The sequence below is a fragment of the Myotis davidii genome, unplaced genomic scaffold, assembly GCF_000327345.1.
Source record: "Myotis davidii unplaced genomic scaffold, ASM32734v1 scaffold313, whole genome shotgun sequence".
NCBI classification, from domain to species: domain Eukaryota; kingdom Metazoa; phylum Chordata; class Mammalia; order Chiroptera; family Vespertilionidae; genus Myotis; species Myotis davidii.
Window position 1 is genome coordinate 1,010,188 of NW_006286275.1, and position 13,210 is coordinate 1,023,397.

The 13,210-nt window shown below is 38.2% G+C and overlaps 1 protein-coding gene across 1 annotated transcript in view; it reads left to right on the top strand.

Annotated features, from left to right (window-relative positions):
* FAM83B (family with sequence similarity 83 member B) overlaps positions 1–13,210 on the top strand; it is a 73,970-nt gene that overhangs the window by 48,403 nt on the left and 12,357 nt on the right. Inside the window, exons 3-4 of the mRNA XM_006757743.2 lie at positions 11,551–11,715; positions 12,395–12,519. Coding sequence (XP_006757806.1) covers positions 11,551–11,715; positions 12,395–12,519 — 290 coding nt within the window. The remainder of the gene's footprint in view (positions 1–11,550; positions 11,716–12,394; positions 12,520–13,210) is intronic.

Below are 13,210 nucleotides of genomic sequence, written 5' to 3' on the forward strand. Positions count from 1 at the left end.
GCACCAAAAAACTGCTGTTTCAATTCCCAGTCAGGGTACATACCTACCTAGGTAGTGGGATCAGTCCTAAGTTGGGGCATGTACAGAAAGCAACCAATCGATGTTCCTCTCCCTCTCTCTCTCTCTCCTCTCTCCTCTCCTTCCCTTCCCTTCCCTTCCCTTCCCTTCCCCCTTCCCTTCCCTTCCCCTCTCTTTTCCACAGTGCAAGTATTATTATTCCCAGCCTTCTACATTTTATTATCTGCACCATTTAGAATATATATTTCAAGACACACTTTCATTTGAATAGCAGGCAGATGACTTTGATCTTTAGGAGTATTTTATTTCTTATAGGTATACATGCATAAAATATTTCCAAGAACCAGAAGGTCAGTAAACAAAGCTATAGCGATACTCCCTGTGCTCCGACCTACCTCCTTCCCAGAACTGTTAAGTTTCAAATAGAAAGTACCATTCATTTCTAAGACAGTGCTTTATTTAGTAAATCACTAGAATTTTGAGGAATTCAAAAGAATAAATATAAACATTTGCTTGTTTACTACTTGAAATTAACTCCACAATGCTTTGGGAGAAAAACAAGAAATAATTTAATAAATTTTATTGAAATATATTAGTAAGTTGAATGGGGATGACTGAGTCACAGAAATGACCAAGGTTCTCCCCACCCTTAGTTGTCTTATTACACTCTTGAAAGTAATAAGTAAGCAACTATGGATGAAATAAATGAACAAATAATGAAAATGAAAATGCTGTGGTAAAAGTATAAATAAACTATAGATGGAGCATACATTAGGATGCAATTAATATAGACTAAGGGAATTGGTAAAGGTTTTGTGAAAGGGGCCTGCAGGTAGACTGGGCCTAGAAACATGAATTGGATTTTCATAGAGAAAGAAGACAAGGATTTTAGATAAAAGGAAGTGCAAGGACAATATGAAAGCTGGTGAAATGGCATGGCCTTCAGAGCTGGAGGCATGGAATATGTAGCATGAATGAAACTAAGAAGAAAAGTTATTCAGACTCTGATAGACATTCAATGTCATTGTAAAGAGTTTACATTTGATTCTTATGAATTCTTTTTTAAATGGTTAGTCTGAATGATAGAATGGAAATCTGTGAAATTGGAGGCCAGAAACTTTCCCATGAGCCCCAGACCCCAATAACCAGTGGCCGGTAAGGGTTTCCACATAGCTGTGTCATAAACGGCTAAAACAGACCCAACAGACCAGACCCAAAGCCAGACTCCAACTCCCATATCCCTATGTTCGTCATTGATAACACCAACCACTCAATCACCCGATTATCCTAAGTACATTCACCTCACATGCCCATCATATATTGACTGTCACATTTTCTTCTTGCCACCTCGTCCCTAAATATCTTTGAAATCTGGCCTCTTCCATATCCCTCTGCACATTCTTTTCTATTCCCACTCCTGCCAGATCTATTTTCCACCTTTCTCTGCTCTTCTTTCCATTTTCAACAGCTGTTGCAATAGACTGCAACACCTGGCCTTTCCCCACTGCCCTCCCTCCTGGTGGGAGGTTCCCAATGCGAGGCACCAGCAGGGGAGTGAACAAAGGAAGAAGTTCATATTCTGTGTATTTGTTTGTTTCCTTGCTTAAGTACCAGGGCTCTGTCTCCCTTACCAGGTCCATCAACTATGCTCACACTTCCGTAAATAGTCATTACCATAAATTTCTCAACATTGAAAACTCTTAAGGAAATTCTTTTTCCTACCAGAACACTGGATGATATAATCCCTTTTGTTAATTAGGTTTGTGGACTTCTGTAGCAGATTTTTAGTTGGTCTTTCTTATTTTTTTAAATCTATCTTTGTTATTGAAAGTATTACAGCCGAAACCAGTTTGGCTCAGTGGATAGAGCGTCGGCCTGCGGACTTAAGGGTCCCAGGTTCGATTCCGGTCAAGGGCGTGTGCCTGGGTTGCGGGCATATCCCCGGTGGGAGATGTGCAGGAGGCGGCTGATCGATGTTTCTCATCGATGTTTCTGGCTCTCTATCTCTCTCTCTTCCTCTCTGTAAAAAAATCAATAAAATATATATATATAAAAAGAAAGTATTACAAATGTTTCTCCCTTTCTCCCCCATTGATCCTCTCCACCCCACTCCCGCCTCTCTGGAGGCCTTCGCCACACTGTTGTCTGTGTCCATGTGTTATACATGGACACATGTAAGTTCTTTGGTTAATCTTCTGAGATTTGTTATTCTGTTCCATGCTTACATGTCTCTGAATCTATGTTGTTCATCAGTTTATTTTGTTCATTAGATTCCACATATGAATGAGATCATGTGATACTTGCAGGTCTTTCTGTGTTCAGAGTTCATTCTTCACACTACTTTGGAGAACTACCTTTTCCAAACATGTGATGTTATGATAGTTTTTATAATAGAAAAATATCTCTATGTATAAAAGCCTAAGCAACCAAAAGACCAAACGACCGGTAGACCAGTTGCTATGATGCACACTGACCACCAGGGGACAGACAGTCAATGCAGGAGCTACCCCCTGGTGATCAGTGCACTCCCACAGCCATCCTCCTCTGGCCTGCCAATCTCCCCTGGTCCCTCCCCATGGCCAGCCAACTTCCCGCAGTCCTGGATGGATGGGTGGATGGGCGGGTGGATGGGTGGGTGGATGGGTGGGTGGGTGGATGGATGGATGGATGGATGGATGGTTGGATGGATAAAAAAAAGAACTTTTGAGCACATCATTTAACACGTTGTTTTTGGCTTCCTTTTATATAAAAATGAAATTTGCTTTATAACGGTACAATAATTATCCATGTAATTTAGGTCTCTCACACCTAATGATTCCTGGCGAGCTCCTCTTGTTGTCCTCCACAAGCACTCAGCCATTGAGTCTTGTCCAATCATTCTTTACAACTTTACCTCTATACCTTCCTTTTATCCCTGCTACCAACATTCCACTTAGCACCTTACACATTTATGCTACATAAGGACTGAAACCCCCTTCTCTACCTACTAGTAGATATTCCAGTTTCTACCTTACCCCATATATACTAATGTATTAATTCTTGGTCATAATTTTATAAGAGCAAGTGTCACATTGATGTATGTATAGTTCTGTAAACAAATCTCATAAAGCTATGAGCTCCTTGAGAACAGGCACCATAGCCACTGCATATCAACAAAAATTTAATGAAACCTAATATATTTCACTTATACCTACCTTGGAAGCCAGGTATAAAAGAGTAAATGTGCTCAAGTTATGTGACATTAATTATAGAGAGTTCTAACTAACCTAATAATTATAAAACACGTATTCATAAAGCACAAATATATTTTAGTCTAACTTAGAGGTTTTACTTATAATTAAAGTTTTCACAAAGACATTTTCATAAAATGATTTAAATTTTTTCATTCCTAATTATTTCCTTCCCAATGGCTTATCCCAATTTTAAAATAATTTTAAATAATTATTTAATGCTATTTTAATACTCATGATTAGTGAAAATTAAAAAGTCAAGAAAGTTTCTAAAGTATAATAGCAATCTGTCCTTTGTTATATTTTTACTTTTCACAATTTTGAGTTTTGCTTTGTTAATTAAATTAATGATTTAACATCATACTTACTATAATAATGTTCTCCATAATAGGTTTTCTTTTAAATATTACCAATGAAGCCCAGCTTGTGTGGTTCAGTGGTTGAGCATCAACCCATGAACCAGGAGGTCACTGTTCAATTCCTGGTCAGGGTACATGCCTGGATTGCTATCTCAGTCCCCAGTAGCAGGTGTGCAAGAGGCAGCAGATGGGTGATTCTCTATCATCATTGATGTTTCTATTTCTCTCTCCCTCTCCTTCCCTCTCTCTAAAATCAATAGAAATACATATTAAAAAATATTACTAATGAAAATAACCATTTGCACATAGAATTTTAGTGCAAAATTGAAAGGTCAACAGCAAGCTATAAAGAAATTAAATATGAAATGTGTTACTTTTATTTTTTTTAAATATATTTTATTGATTTTTTACAGAGAGGAAGGGAGAGGGATAGAGAATTAGAAACATCGATGAGAGAGAAACATCGATCAGCTGCCTCCTGCACACTCCCTACTGGGTATGTGGCCACAACCAAGGTACATGCCCTTGACCGGAATCGAACCTGGGACCCTTGAGTCTGCAGGCCGACGCTCTATCCACTGAGCCAAACCGGTTAGGGCATGAAATGTGTTACTTTTAATGAATGGCTTAAAGAAGACTGGAGAGGATAGATAAGGCAACTTGCTCAAATTGAGCAAGTTGCCTTATCTATCCACCCCAGCCTTCTTCCTAACCCTGGGTAAAAATTATAGCCATCAATAAATTTATTTCAGTTTTTACTCTGAATTTTTATCCCAAATCTCTTAATATATTTATGTAAAATTAAATCAAATACAAGAAAAATTTAAAATATTAGTAGTAAGAATAAATATTCATTGTGTTATTTTTAACTTTTCTGTATGTTTGATAATTTTAATGATAAAAGTTAAGGATGCGGTAAAGAAAAGTCATACATAAATATTACATTTTGGTACATGTTTAAGTTCTTCCCTAGTGAGGTAATGCTACTACATACCTATACAACTATACTATATACCTATATACATTGATGTACTAGAATACTATATAACAAGTACCATGTACTTTGTCTTTGAAAATTTCATAGTTTCCTAGTAGTGCATTATTACTTTAAAATAAGTATATACATTTTAACTCTTCTCTTTTTACAGATATTGTCAGAATTTGATTAAACTATTGCTCTGATTCTTCAGTAGCAGCCGAATAGACTAGCATTTCTAGTGCTGTGATAATGGCACAAATCTTTATTTTAAAGAGCATCCCTTTAAAGACACACCGAGTTAGGTTTTGCACGCAGTTAGGGGTATTGTAACTGCTTGCTGGTTGAACAGAATGGCTCTGGTGCTCCCTCTTTGTCTCTCTCCCAGCCTCTCAAGGTAACTCCCACAGAGCTCCTCCTTATTCTCCGTGAGGTGGGCTGTTCTGAGATCACTTAGGCTGGGAAGTCTTGAGCTTGTTTTTCCACAGCTCACTACTCTGTCTAGACCCCCTGACACTTTGACTTTAGGGGCCCATGCTAGACACCTTTTCCAGGCCAAGTTTCAGGAAAAGTCTCTCTTTTGAGAAGTGTTGGGGAAATGAGAGCATGCAACAGGACTGAATTGTGAAATCAGTAAAAGGACTATGGGAGCTCCAGTGGCGCAATCAGTTAGCACGCGGTCCTTATACAGGAAAAGGTCTATGGCTCTTTGTAATTTCTGTCAGGCCTGCCTGCTCCTCGTGCTTTCTTTCCTTCCTGAGGTATTAGAGTAAAAGCTATTTTAAAAAGCAAGGATGCCTATGGATGCAAACCAAATGTAAGGTTTTCCTTAAATCTGACAAAGATAAAAGCATAATTTATTCTTATGGGGTCTCACTCTGGGCTACTGTAACAAAATACCATGGACGGGGTGGCGTATACAGCAGATATTTGTTTCTCACAGCCCTGGAGCTCAAGATCGAGACACTGGCAGAGTTAGTGTCAGGAAGGGACCCCCTTCCTGGTGCATAGGCAGCTGTCTTCCCACACTGGTGCAGGGGTAGAAGGGATGAGAGCTCTCTGGGGTCTCCCTTATAAGGGTACTAATCCTAATCATGAGGGCTCCACCCTCATGACCTAATCACTCCCTAAAGTTCCTACCTCCCAAAAGGATCACATTGAGTGTTAGGATGTCAACCTATGAATTTTGAGAGAATACAAACGTTTAGTTTGTAAAGTGCTATCTGAGTGCTTTCAATCATATAATTCAATATATAATACAACCCTAATATTTAAATCGACCGAACGGCAGAATGACCGGTTGCTATGACGTGCACTGACCACCAGGGGGAAGATGCTTAACTCAGGAGCTGCCCCCTGGTGGTCAGTGCGTGCCCACAGGGGGAGTGCTGCTCAGACAGAAGCCAGGCTCACAGCTGGCTAGTGCAGCAATGGTGGCAGGAGCCTCTCCTGCCTCTGCTGCGGACTGGCTGTATGGAGCAAGCTGTCCTGGACTGCGAGAGCCCCGGACTGCGAGAGGGTTGTCTGACTGCCAGCTTAGGCCTGATTCCCGGGGGATCGGGCCTAAGCTGGCAGGCAGACGTCACCTAAGTGATCCCAGACTGTGAGAGGGCACAGGGCAGGCTGAGGAACCTCACCACCACCCAAAGCATGAATTTTGTACACTGGGCCTCTAGTTCAAAATAAAAAAAATGGGAAATAATTTATGCAGTTTCCCTTCTGAGTTGTCAAACATAGGTATTGACTCTCCAAATGTATATTATAGACATAACAGAGCCCATTTCTCTATGTACGTCCTGTTCACTTTATTACAATACCCAGTTGTTGTTTTTTCACTTTCACCAAGTCCTGTTTCGTGCGATTTTTACAAGCTAAGTGAAGTGTGTACATTTTAATCCAATAGTTGGAGAATAGGAAATAAACATTGAATTTCAGAACTTGGTGCATGCAAGATCGCCTCTGGTTTATTTAATACTAGAGGCCCGGTGCATGAATTCGTGCACAGGTGGAGTTCCCTCAGCCTGGCTGGCAATTGGGGACAATCAAGGCTGACCGGCCGGGGGAGGGACCGTGGGAGGTTTGCTGGCGCGGGAGGTTGGCTGTGGGAGCACAGTGACCACCAGGGGGCAGCTCCTGTGTTGAGCATCTGCCCTTGGTGTTCAGTGTGCATCATGGTGACCAGTCAACCGGTCATTCGTCGACCGGTTGTAATGGTCACTTAGGCTTTTATATATATAGATGTAATAGATGGCATTGAGACTCAGATGCATTTTAGAGACTTTCCCAAAATTACTTAATTTATGACAGACCAAATGAGTTGATATATCGATACAGCTACTAGTCTACACTGATAGATACTTAAATATCTGCAAAAATTAAAGTATTTATCATGTAAATCTGTAACTTACTAAATAAGAATCTAGTGGGCATAATATTATATATGAAATTTCACACAAAATGGAAATTTTTACTTAGGCTGCAGAAGAAGGACGAAGAGTACTTATTCGTAATAACAGCCTCTCTTTTTTCTGAAATCCATTTAGCACATTGCTTTTGACAGGCTTTACAGACTCAGGAATATATGTTTCCTAAGGGATCATTTCCCTTGATTTCTATTACTCAATTCTTAAAGTTTTCTAGTTGTGTTGAATTTTCTTATAAATACAGTCATTATAGAGCTCCATTCATTCTTTTTCATTTCAACTCCTTATTAGCTTTTCTGCTGTGGGAAAAAGTAAATCCACCAGTATCTAGCAGGCAATTATCAAAAAAGTCCGAGTCCTTTTGAATGGTGCTTAGTATTTTGAAGCAGAAAAGGTATAATATTCAATTTTTCAATTTTGAGGGTGATAATGACCATTCTGTGACTACAGAACATTAACCCAAGGTACACTTACATTTTGTTAAGTAGGTCATATAGAAGCATATCACTAATGGTTTTCTATCCTAATAGCTGACAAAGGAATAAACAATACAGGGTTCTAAATTAAAATACTGTAGATAGTGAAGCATATTTCTAAGGAAATGCATGTATTCAATGTCAACATTGTGATGAACAGTTTCTATCAAAACTGTCATTAATTTTCAGTTCTTGTCATCTTTCCTATCACTGGTTTCTACCTCACATTGTTTTTAGTATTTCAGTGCATTTATAAATATGAACACTACAATGAAATGATAAAGGGGGGCTTTATAATACTTATCAGTCAAAATGACTCAATAGAATTTAGATATTTTTAATATGAATATTTTGAGACACATTTTTCCAAGGTACTATTTTACCAGATATTTCCATTTTTGGGATTTATATTGAAATCTAGATCAAATCTAAACACGTGCAACAGTTTAAAGATCCTTCATAAATCCTAACTAAACTTATTCCATATTCATAAGCATGAATTAGTATTTAACTTTAGGTTAGTTCAGTAAATGTATTAAAATAGTACTGTCATTTTCAGTGCTATAGTGTTTTAGGTTGGATGGCTAAAAATAATCTTTATTCATTATTTAAGGTTTTCCATGAAACCCTGTTAGTTTCATTCTACCATGTACCACCACTAACAATTCAGCAATTTTTTTCTGAATTATTATTACAGTATATTACTTACCAAATGATTATGTAATTTTGTGACTGGCCCTAAATTATGTCATGAATATGAACTTATTGTGAATTTATTGTCCATATTTATATTATTTTAATTACTGTCATGGTAATTTAGGAAAATTTACTACTGTGAGAAAGATAAGTGAAAACCAACATCCTTGAGTGAGATTCTCCGAAACTGCTGAAAAATGTGAAGTTTTACTCAAATCTTAAAAACAACTTGGAATCTCTTTCTAAAAATTTTTGTCATGTTGCTGATAGATGAATTTATTTATTTACTTTTTCAACTTACAAAGCAAGAATAAAATAGGAATTAATGAAGAAGCAAGATGACTTAAATATTGTATAACGTCATGGTAGTTTGTTGAATATCATTTACTATAACCAGCTTCTATACTGACTAATAAAATCTATTGATGTATCTTTTCAAAAGCCGTTATCCCAATCAAGTATAATTTCTTTGATTATATATAATCATTGTGATCATTTCTAAAGCACAGTGTGATTTTGATAACTGAGAATATAATACCTTCAGATTAGGGTTGGCTTACCTTATTTCTAATTATTCCTTTCCAGGAATTTAATCCACTATTAAAAAGAAAGAAAAATCAACATTTCATTTTACCTCTCTTGGCACCACTGACATTTTCTGTAGACTTTATATTATTTTTCAACATCAAGTGATAGTACAGTGCACCAGAAGCCCTGATAAGCTACCAGACTCAATTGCCATCAGATAAGCTTGTCAAAGATGTGTAATCTAGTCTCCTGAATTCTGATCCAGTGTATTATCTGTCAGGCAAGAGAAACTGGCATTTGTTCTCCCTTTGCTGTGCTAGAATCATCCACTGGATGAGTGACTTCAATTACTTTTTGCAAACAAAAACCTTTATTTATCCTGGTACTGTATATTTGTTCCTTTCTAAAGTTTCCAGTAATTTGTTACATGAAACTACCTGGCAAATTAAAAATAAATTCCTTAGATATGCTAATAATGTCTTAAAGAATATCATGTTGTATAATAATGTTTACTTATTTTAAAAATTCCTTTCTATCAAAATGACAATGAGGTACCATCTCACACCTGTCAGAATGGCTGTGATCAACAGATCAACAAATGATAAGTGCTGGCAAGGATACGGAGAAAAAGGAACCCTCGTGCACTGCTGGTGGGAATGCAGACTGGTGCAGCCACTATGGAAGACAGTATGGAGTTTCCTCAAAAAACTAAAAATGGAACTCCCATTTGACCCAGTGATCCCACTTCTAGGGATATATCCCAAGAAACTAGAAATACCAATCAGAAAGGATATATGCACCCATATGTTCATAGCAGCACAATTTACAGTAGCTAATGTTAGGAAACAGCCTAAGTGCCCATCAGCAGATGAGTGGATTAAAAAACTGTTGTACATCTACATAATAGAATACTATGCTGCTTTTAAAACTCCTACCATTTGTAACAGAATGGGTGGAGCTAGAGAGCATTATGCTAAGCAAAATAGTCAGAGAAAGATAAATATCACATGATCTCACTCATTTGTGGAATATAATGAACAACACAAACTGATGAACATAAAGAGATACAGAGATAGAGAAGCATCAAACCTCAGAGGGAAGGTAGGGAGGGTGAGGGTAAGGGGGAGAGAGCAACCAAAGGACTTGTATGCATGCATATAAGCATAACCAATAGACACAGACACCAGAGGGGTGAGGGCATAAATGGGAGTGGAGTGCGGGGGCAGTGGGAGGATAAGGACACATATGTAATACCTTAATCAATAAAGAAAAAAAATTCCTTTCAAGTTAAAAAAAGAAATTGGTGCCAGACTACTCCACACATACACTTCTAATAGTTATTTTGTAAAATCTATATATATAAAAGCTTAAACGACTGAATGACCGAACAATTGAATGACTGGTCGACCAGTTGCTACGAGGCGCACTGACCACCAGGGGCAGACACTCAATGGAGGAGCTGTCCCCTGGTGGTCAGTACACTCCCACAATGGGAGCGCTGCTCAGCTGACCAATGGGCGCCAGATGCTGGGCTCATGGCTGGCAAGCGCATCTGCAGTTGTGCAAGCCTCTTCTGCCTCCATGGCAGCGCTACCTTGCAGCGGTGGTGACAGGTGCAGCGGGGCCAGGATGAGCAGGAGTGGCCTAGCACCTGGCCCAGGCTCGGGCTCCTCCCCAATCACCTCTCACTTCTCACACTACTACATCCCTGGAGGGATGTCAGACTGCTGGTTTCAGCCCGATCCCCATCGGGGTCCTGGATTGTGAGAGGGTGCAGGCCAGGCTGAGGGTCTCCACCAGTGCACGAATCCATGTACCTGGCCTCTAGTAAGTTTATAATATGGACATTTTCTTCATCTCAGTGCCTATACACTGTCACACCACTTATTAATGCAGCATAATCCCAGAGAGCAGTGTGGTGAAGGCCAGGGAATGTGGGTAAGGACAGGGCCTAGTTCAGCCGTGGGCAAACTACGGCCCGCGGGCCGGATCCAGCCCGGTCGGCTGTTCTATCCAGCCCGCGGAGCCGAAAGAGCGAAGGGCTCTCTTGCTCTCCCCTCCGCTCCTTCACCAGCAGCAGTGTTAACATGTATTAGTTCACACAAACACTCCATCCATGCTTTTGTTCCGGCCCTCCGGTCCAGTTTAAGAACCCATTGTGGTCCTCGAGTCAAAAAGTTTGGCCCCCTGGTCTAGGTGAAGCTGGTCAAAGAGGGGGAAAATGGGGGCATGTGTAATAGTATCAATAATAAAAAATAATTGTGAATGTAATTTGAGAGTTTGTCACATATTTGATTAAAGAATATTCACAAGACATGAGTGATGTTGTTAACACTAGCATCTCCCTTCTTCTAGCACCTTATTCCATTTATAAATAAGAAAAGGATCATGAGAGGCCATTAGCATGATTGAAATTGTTCTACCTGGAGAAAATCTAATTCAAATATGTTTCACAGTTAGTTTAGAGAATGTCATCAACTTGTATAATTTATGCATGGTCCAATATTTCGTTTTAACATCTTATTAGAGTAAATAAAATGATTTAATATACTATCCATGATTTTGCTCATCTTCTAACATATTCACAGTGTATGCATCCCATGATCCTGGCTGTTGTTGCCATGTGTCTATTCCCAGGTCATTCCATTTTCTCTAATTTCTTAGTTATTTTTGTTTATTTTCAACAGACTCTTTTTATCCTTTACCTTCTATTTTAGAAAACGCAAGTGCTTGTTTATACATGTATTTAATTTTCTATTTTATCCAATTTTTATTGAAAGCACCAATTTCTAGATATTTTCCTAGTGGGTATCTAACATTGTTTGCTATTCTTATTTTTAACAGGTCATTGCTTTAGTGATGGACATGTTTACAGATGTGGACATTTTCAAAGAAATAGTGGAGGCATCAACTCGAGGGGTATCTGTATACATTCTGCTCGATGAATCCAACTTTAATCATTTCCTAAATATGACTGAGAAGCAGGGTTGCCAAGTTCAACGTCTCAGGGTAAGAATTCCATGTTTTTTTCCTCGGGTACCATTTTGATATTTTGTGTACTATTTTTTGTCTCAGTCGAATTTAAGACATGTTAAGCTATATTACTCCAAAAGAAAATAGAAAAAAATACATACATATATTGTATTTTTTCAAATGTAACTGAAAGCACATATATTTATGACAAATGTATATGGTGCTTTTCTTGATAGTGAGGCACTTGAGCATCTGAGGTTTTTTTTGCTACCAGTCATAATTAATGCTTCTGTTTTGCATATACAACCTTGAAACTATTGACTCCATGATTCTTTCATGCAGCAGATGTTGCTTATCACAATCATTTGGCACAGTGCTTGGGTTCCATTTGACTTTTTAAAAGGCAGGTGCATTTTAATATTAGTTATTTGGACATTATGAATTTATAACTTGAAAGGATCTTGCAATAGGACTCTTAAGTGATTTATGAAACCATTCCATATAAATGTAAAGTAGTATCTTAAATTACTCTTTTCCTAATGTATTTCTTTTTCGGCTGGTGTTTTAAAAGTTGCTTTTCACTATTTGTCGTTTGGTTATGTGTTTAAAAATTATTTCAAGTACACTGTTTTTGATACTAAGGTTTTATATTAGCATATATTTTACTTTTCAAAATATTCCCTAATTTTTACATTATATTTACGTATAATTCTAGAATATTCGAGTGCGGACAGTAAAAGGCCAAGATTATCTTTCAAAAACAGGAGCCAAATTTCATGGAAAATTGGAACAGAAATTTTTATTAATTGACTGCCAGAAAGTTATGTATGGTTCTTACAGGTAAGATCATTGTGTTCATCTCTCACATTAATAATAATTTATAGAATTTATTAGTTTCAAATTTTATTGTAATCTGCTTAGTTCTTTTTTAATTGTTATAATTCACATGTAACATTATATTAGTTTCAGGTATAATGATTTAATATTTGTATGTAATGCTAAATGATCACCACAATAAGTGTAGTTAACATCCATCACCATACATAGTTACAGAAAAACTTTTTTATCTTTGTGATGAGGATAATCTTTCAAGATTACTTTCTTAGCAATTTTTAAATATGCAATGTAGTGTTATTAACTACTAGAGGCCTGGTGCACAAATTTCTGCACAGGTGGGGTCCAGCTGGCCAGGCCTGATGGGGGCCAATCAGGCCAGGTTGGCAGGGGGGTGGGGATGCGGGAGGTTGGCTACTGGCTCCACCCCCAATCAGGGTCGGGAGAGGCAATCAGGGCCCTGATTGGGCCAGTTGGCCGCTGCAGTGTACATCATTATAACCGGTCGTTCTGTCCTTCTCGTCACTTGGCTTTTCTATATATAGATAGTCACCATACTGTACATTACATTCCCAGGACTAACTTAGTTTATAACTGGCAGTTTGTACATTTTGACACATTTACCCTTTTTACCCATCCCACACCTCCCTGCCTCTGGCAACCACCAATCTGTGTTCTGTATCTATAAACTATTTTT